This window comes from Apaloderma vittatum, unplaced genomic scaffold (genome assembly GCF_000703405.1).
Source record: "Apaloderma vittatum isolate BGI_N311 unplaced genomic scaffold, ASM70340v1 scaffold17053, whole genome shotgun sequence".
Classification (NCBI taxonomy): domain Eukaryota; kingdom Metazoa; phylum Chordata; class Aves; order Trogoniformes; family Trogonidae; genus Apaloderma; species Apaloderma vittatum.
Genome location: NW_009706578.1, coordinates 13,788 through 21,035, shown reverse-complemented (window position 1 = coordinate 21,035; position 7,248 = coordinate 13,788). Strand labels below are relative to the sequence as shown.

The 7,248-nt window shown below is 39.2% G+C and overlaps 1 protein-coding gene across 1 annotated transcript; it reads left to right on the top strand.

Annotated features, from left to right (window-relative positions):
• Positions 1–864: 864 nt before the first annotated feature.
• On the top strand, positions 865–6,622 carry LOC104271241 (chromosome unknown open reading frame, human C6orf62). Its single transcript, XM_009865856.1, has 5 exons — positions 865–1,198; positions 2,973–3,149; positions 3,636–3,758; positions 4,615–4,749; positions 5,320–6,622. Exons 1-5 carry the CDS (start codon positions 1,070–1,072, stop codon positions 5,443–5,445), a joined length of 690 nt encoding a protein of 229 aa, XP_009864158.1. The 5' UTR covers positions 865–1,069; the 3' UTR covers positions 5,446–6,622.
• Positions 6,623–7,248: the final 626 nt, after the last annotated feature.

The following is a 7,248-nucleotide window of genomic DNA, read 5'->3' as shown; positions in this document are numbered from 1 at the left end:
GCCGTCTGGCGCAGAGAGAGGCCTGAGGAGAAGCCAGAAGCGAAGCCAGAAGCGTTGGCCATGCACAGCCTTGGCTAACCGTGCTCGCTGGGGAGCGCAGCAGCAGCCGAGAGAGAAGGATCCCCGGGGGATCAGCAGCCCAGGGAGAGCGTGAGGTGTTGGGGGATGTAGGGCTCTCCTCCTTGTAAGGAGCCTGAGTTTGGGGCACCGATTTGGGTTTTAATCTCTAGGTGAGATAATACTGTCCCTTGAACCCCTGCACGTCCCTCGTCTGTGGCCATCATGATTCCTCTTCTCTTTGGCAGCGGTAGCCTCCGGGCGATGATGATCAGGATGAAGCTAGAAATGACTCTGCTGGTTTTTCTCTTTGCTCCCTTGCAAACCAGCACTGTGTTGTCTGTAGTCAATTCTGTTGTTGGCAGAGAAATGTCATACCTCCCAGGATGTGCACTCCTCCTTTGCACCCTTTTCTCTGCTCTCCACCAAGTGTAATAATTCTAAATTAAAAAAAAAGACGGGCAACATAGCAATAGTGGAAGGCTGAGAATAATAATCAGTAGAGTCATGAATCTGGCTGGGGTAAAACGCAGTTTGTAATTTCAGCTTCATTTTTTTTTTGTAAGCAGAGCAAAAGTACCCCCCCCCCCATGGATTGGGCTTGTGCCAGTTGCTTTTTATTGTACACATAAATTGTGGCAAGGTTTGGGTTTCTTTTCATTCTTACCCACTTATTCCTGCGGCTAAACTGTTCAGATTTTTGTCTTGAAAATTCTTAGGGTTTTGTTTGTTTTTTTGTTTGTTTTTGTTTTGTTTTTTTTTTTTGGTTTACTGTAAAACCTCTTGTCCAGCCATGGCTGGACGACTGCTTACTTTGTTTCTTGACCCCTCCGACGTAACATTCTTGTAAAATATTGCCTGAGGTGCGGTTTTGGGTTACATTAGCGTTTTATCTGTTCAGTCATATTAGGAGGAATAAAACGACTTGTTTCTGTTGTACTTGAGTCTTACGAAAAGGTGCCCGTAGTTTAGCAACAGTTTCCAAAGGCTTTAGTACCACCTGTATTACAAAATGGGGGACCCAAACTCCCGGAAGAAACAAGCTCTGAACAGACTTCGTGCTCAGCTTAGAAAGAAAAAAGAATCTTTAGCTGACCAGTTTGACTTCAAGATGTACATTGCCTTTGTGTTCAAGGACAAGGTAACTTGCTTTTCATGTTTCTCTCTTGCTTGTGTTTGCTGCCTGATTGCGCCTTACGGTTTATTCTTAACAGAGTCCGTTGACTTTTAAACTTTTTTTGATTGTTAATCGCGGTGATATTCACTCACGTTTGTCATTTTGGCTTTTTCTGTGTTTGTAATGCTAGTGCCTTGCTAAACGATTTCTTGGTATCTTTGGTATTGGGTAAATATTTTTTAGAGTTAAGCCTGATTGGGATCTGAATCGTGTAATTATTGGCTGCAAACAGTTGAGTTGGAAAGGGAGCGCTGGCTGGAGCGATTGCTAAAATTGTTGCATGTATCTGGTTAAAGCAGAAGGGAAGACCTGGCAGCTGAAGGGAGGAGTCGCAGAATTCGATCTGGAGATGAGGTAGCCCAACTGCGCAGGCACATGTGAAACTGCTGCTACCATTTTGAACGGGAGCGAGAAGAGGAAGCCTTCATTTGCTTGGCTGCCTCATCTGCTGCTGGATGCTGCTTGTCTGGGCTGTGGTGGGGAGCCTGGTGCTGTTTCTAAAGCTAACCGTTGGCCCAGAATTCTAGGGGAGCTTCTGTCCACAGAAGGTGAAGAAAAGTGCTTATAGGAAGTAAATGTGCTGAGCAAATCATGAGGAAGTGAAGATAGCAGCAGATGGCAACAGAGTACATAACGCAGGAAGCGCATGTAGATGAGCACTGAAATTGTTTGATCCCCTCAGATGTATAATTTTTTGGTATTCACTGTATGTTATATGTATTTTAAGGAAGACTCACCTTTTCTAATTGAAAAGCTTCCTTAAAAATCCTCTGTTCGCTTTCATCAGGTGTAGTACAAACAGGTAGAGGTAGTGAGATGTAATTTCTTGGTACTGTCTCATAGTAGTAAAGAGAAATATGAATGTTTAAGTGGCAGTAACTATTAGATTTTCTTAGGTGATATAACTTCACTGGTTTTAGTTGGAGCATTCATGCTGTCTGGTTGCTTTGTAGAAATTCATTGCAAATGTCTTTTTTTAAAGCCTATAAAATCTGTATAAATCACACTAAACTGAAGATGCCTGTCCAGTACAAGTTTGCTTAAAGGAGGAGTTCAGGTCAGCCTAGTTTTGGCAGTAAATAGTTGCCTGTTTTATATGTTCTGATTGGGAGTGTGGAGAGTGAGTTGATAAAACATATGGTTTGTCTGTCATGTAGTTCTTAAATAGGTCGAGACTTCTCATGGGCCTCAAGAAAGCTGTTAGAAGCAGACATAAAACTTAAGTGATTCCCCATAATGTTTTGTCCTTGTTTGAGACACATAGCTAATTTCAGGTTGGATCTTGATCACGCACTGTTATGAAATCTGGCATTGAAACACTTCACTTTTCATGAAAGGCTAACTTTAAAGTACTGTGAAGGGAAAAAGAGTGTTGCTTGATTTGCAAAGAGAAGCTGACAAAGGGCTCTTGGTCAGCCCAGCGTCATGTATTCTACATGATGAAAGGGCAGTTCTGTTAATGTTTAGATACAGCTTTAATATTTGCAAGATTGGCTTGTAAATCCGCATCCTGAGACTACAAAAACACATTCAGCCTTTTATTAAAAACTTGTTGGACTGATTCTATTTAACTTATAAAATTTTGCACGTAACTTAGTATGGTTTGTGTCAAAGTCCTAGTGTCTGTGATGTGCACTTTATACGTGAATGCTAACAAAATCACAAATTCTGGCATAAAGTATTCTCTCTAATTGCCTGGGAAGTGTTATAATCTTAATATAACATGTGCTTTTTTTAGAGGAAGAAGTCAGCACTTTTTGAAGTGTCTGAAGTGATACCAGTCATGACCAATAATTATGAAGAAAATATCCTGAAAGGTGTGCGGGATTCCAGCTATTCTTTGGAAAGTTCCTTAGAGCTTCTGCAGAAGGATGTAGTACAGCTTCATGCACCCCGCTACCAGTCTATGCGCAGGGTAAGGTTCCTCTTTACGCTTGCTGAATTGTAGTTTTTCAACACTTGTGCTTTTCTTCATGAATCTTAAGTTAATCCTGCTTTTTTATTATTTTCTCATCTGTTCTGCTGCATGAGTGTTCTGCGGGCACGTGTTTATGGGGTCTAGTTTGAAGAGTAACAGCATACATGTTCTGAAATTCTGCTTAACTATGTAGGGTTTGAGCTTTGCCTTTAATCTGTCTCATTCAAATATGCCTTGGGATTTATATCTTCTTGCCATCCTTGTCCTTTAATAGGCATGTGTTAATTCTTGCAACAACTCTGGATACTGATATTAAAACTCAGTGGAAGGCAAGGAAGACTTTAGTTGTGTAATTAAAAAGGAAAATTACACAAATATGGTAGTTAAGTCCCACCTATAAATTATGTGCCTGTATAGATAAGTTGCCTGTCTGTATCTTTGACTAACGGAGGGAATGTAAGTACTGAACTTTGCTCCTCCCAGGATGTGATCGGGTGTACTCAGGAGATGGACTTCATTCTTTGGCCTCGTAATGATATTGAGAAGATAGTCTGTCTCCTGTTTTCTCGGTGGAAGGGATCTGATGAACCCTTTAGGCCTGTTCAGGTATTTGGTTTTGTTTTTTAACTTCAGTAAATAACTTTCTCCTGGAGGGGGGAGGATAAGTACTATTTGTTCTTAAGCCGTGTCGATAAGGTATGTGATCTGTGGATGTTGGAAAGCTGTCTGTTATTTATAAAGCAGTTAATGTTTTGAATGCTAACTTCTGCTTCAGTTTTGTTAGAGCTTCCAAAATTTAAATGTCTGAAGAACCATTGCAAATGACATGTATGTATCAGTACATACGTCATGTTAGTATTTGTACAAGTGGGTTAGATGTGGCTCTTCGTACAGTTGAATCTTTGTCTAAATAAGATTATGTCATTAAGATCCTGCGCGTATCCCAAGTTCCTGTATTTTGCTAAATGAGAGAGGTCTGAGATGGAATTTTTGTGTTATAATTTTACCTTTAAATAAATTTCAAACATTTTAGGCATTTTTTTTTTGGTAGCCACCTTTAGCTGTTTGCATTCAGGTTTTTTTTTGAACAGTGTTACGTGTTTTCTGTGGTTCTGCAATAATAGTAAGTTTTTGAAAGAAATGTGCTGTATTGTTGATGCATGGGGATGTTCTGCTGTAACAAGCTGAATCTGGTTTTACAGATGTGGTTAAACTTGTGCCTTTGAATTGTTAATACGTTGTTAAAATAACTAATGTCAATGTTGGCAGATTGAAGCTAGGGAATTATTAAAACTCTGCCAAGACCTAAGTGTGTCGTCACTGTGGTCCCCAATTTCTGCTTTTCATAGATACAAAAAGGAAGGAAACAGTAGTTGTAAAGACCCAGATCGAAGGAAATTAATTGGTTAAATGTGAACTTTAGCTTAATAAATATTTTATTCTGCTCCCTCATGCAATGCAGGCCAAGTTTGAGTTTCAGCACGGTGACTATGAAAAACAGTTTCTGCATGTTCTGAGCCGAAAGGACAAGACTGGAATTGTTGTCAACAACCCTAACCAGTCAGTGTTTCTCTTCATTGACAGACAGCACTTGCAGGTAAGCTTTTGTCACTCTTCTTAACAAGTGTGTCGTAATCATAAAATGCTTTTCCTTCTTAGGAACATCAGTGATTTCCTTGCAAAGTACTGCAATCAAAAAATGTATTGTTCATTTGTGCTTGCATTTCAGTAGTTTCAGAGGAAACTTGTGCTATAAATAGGATTCATATATGCAAAAAAGTAGCTGTGGGCCACAGATATGTCGCCATAGAATTAATTTCATGTTATTTTAATTTAAGGTATTAAAAATCAAGTGAGTTCTAAAATAAGTTTAAAAGGTGTTTTGGAAAAATTGAAACATTGGCTTCATTTGGGGGCTGCTACAGAGGTTATTCAAGTGAGGAACGAAACAGAATAGTTAAAATATTTCAGGCGTTAGAGATCTCAGACTTAATTCTGAGTCCAGGCTGCTTATACTGATGTAATAGTGGCTTTTAAATGTCTGTGGTGATCCTCCACAAGCAGCAGCAAGCTAATAATGGAGCTGGGTCTACTGGGGAGTCTGCCTATTAGTCTTGAGTTAACTTGCACGTTTAATAGCTTTTCTTTGGGTTTTCTTTGCCTCTAGACTCCAAAAAACAAAGCTACAATCTTCAAGTTATGCAGCATCTGCCTGTACCTGCCACAGGAGCAGCTCACTCACTGGACGGTTGGTACCATAGAGGATCACCTCCGTCCTTACATGCCAGAGTAAGGTACTGGCCAGCAAAATGGGGAAGATCACAGAATGCAGCAGTGGATTTTCACTTTCCTCACCACTTTATTCTTTCAGAAGTTAGAAGAAAATGGACTCATGTTCAGAACACTATACATTGTGAAACTTGATCATCCTGGATTTTGTTTATCATTTGTATCTCAGAACTTTACAATTTTTTTTTTTAGATGTTTTCTGCATGGACCTTGTGAAAGAGAGGATGCTCTGCTCGCTTCTGCACTGCATCAGCATCTTACTAATGTAAAACGAAGGGACTGTACACTGAAACAAATGTATCTGAAAGCACAAGGTGATCATTTGCAGTGGTGTTCCCATTTGTGCTGGTCATGCGCCCTAACATCTGTAATGTTAACCATCAGTATTTGGAGGGTGAGAAGTGAATGTAATGGGTATAAAAAGCCTTACAGCTTTGCTGTTAACGATTGTATCAAACAGCACTATCATTTTAATGAACAGGAAAGTGGCTGTTACAATAGGAAGTAAATGTGGGAAAGAAATTTTTTTTTTTCTTAAAAAAAGCATCTCATTTAATGTGTGGGCATTTTTTTGCCTGTCTTATTTTGCTGGGCCATGTCTGAGTTTACTGGCAGTTTCGTTTTGGATCTCTTTCCCCAAGTTGCTGTATAACTGTATGAAAGTATTCTTTTGAGTTGGATGCATTTATACAGGTGAGGCAGCCCTGGAGTCTGAAGTTGCTAAAGCAGCTAAAACATAAAGTAAAATAATAGCTGCAGAAACAATGTTAGTAGAGGATTATTTTTTCTTGACAGTTGAGACTTGTAAACTTGCAGGTGAAGTGTGCAGGAAATACTGGTTTCTAAAACATTTCTTACAGAAAACCCACTGAGGTTTTTTTTTATTTTTGTTCTTTTTCTTTTCAAATAGACATTATAAACCAATGTAAAATAGTGTTTGGAGTGTCAAAAGTTGGTTCTGACAGAACATTTTAAGATTGTGCAATGATAAAAGGAAGACTACTGTATAGTTTTGATGACAAAGAAGGCTCTGCTTAAGGGTTGAGTACTTTACTGGAGTAAAACTGCATAAGCCTGCTCCTTTTGGATAAAACTAGTGCTTACCTGTTTAAAACTTGTATTTAGCTTTTGTTTGGAATTGGAAAAAAAATTGGAACTTAAATAAATTAGGTAAAAGATGACTGGTTTTATTTATGGAAATCCTACACATTGAATTTTAGTAGTGTCTTAAAAACCTTGACAGTGCTGCCCATTGCGAACATTGAAAATGTACAGGCTGTAAAATAGTATTAATGACAGTGGCAAAGGTGTTCTTGCATATGTGGGCAGGGTGCTTGCTTTGAAAAGTAGCTGTCAGAAATAATCAAATTACTGGCATACTAATGTGTTGGTACATGGATATTTTTAGTTCCTGGTCATAAGTTAAACTGGAACACCCTAGAAAAACACCACCTGAAGGCTGCAACTTGATGTTAACAAGTGCCTTAAGGAACAAAGAAGTATCTTGAAAGTGCTGCCCTAGTGAATGCCGAAACTTTCTAGAATGTTTAGTAACCACCGTACCTGTTAGTAATATGTAATTTCCCAGCTGTAAGGCCTTCTTTGAATGGCAAGACATAACATCAAGTGTCCATGTGAAGCTTGAGTTGGAACGTTCAAGAGCCTAGAGAACCTAAGTTTCATGAGTTTGGATTTTGCTTCCCAAGTGTTTGTTCCTTCTTAAGGTGTCGTTTTGGACATCATCTTGCAGCAGTGAGAATGTGGCTGTAGTTACCTTGCGTTAAGAATTTTGGTTTTCTGTGTTGTG

Bases quoted from the DNA above. Each gene is read 5' to 3' on its own strand.
- LOC104271241 (XM_009865856.1), top strand. From the start codon at position 1,070: ATGGGGGACCCAAACTCCCGGAAGAAACAAGCTCTGAACAGACTTCGT. The intron at 3,150-3,635 runs GTAAGGTTCCTC...TGCTCCTCCCAG, and splicing joins GCTACCAGTCTATGCGCAGG to GATGTGATCGGGTGTACTCA. The intron at 3,759-4,614 runs GTATTTGGTTTT...CATGCAATGCAG, and splicing joins AACCCTTTAGGCCTGTTCAG to GCCAAGTTTGAGTTTCAGCA.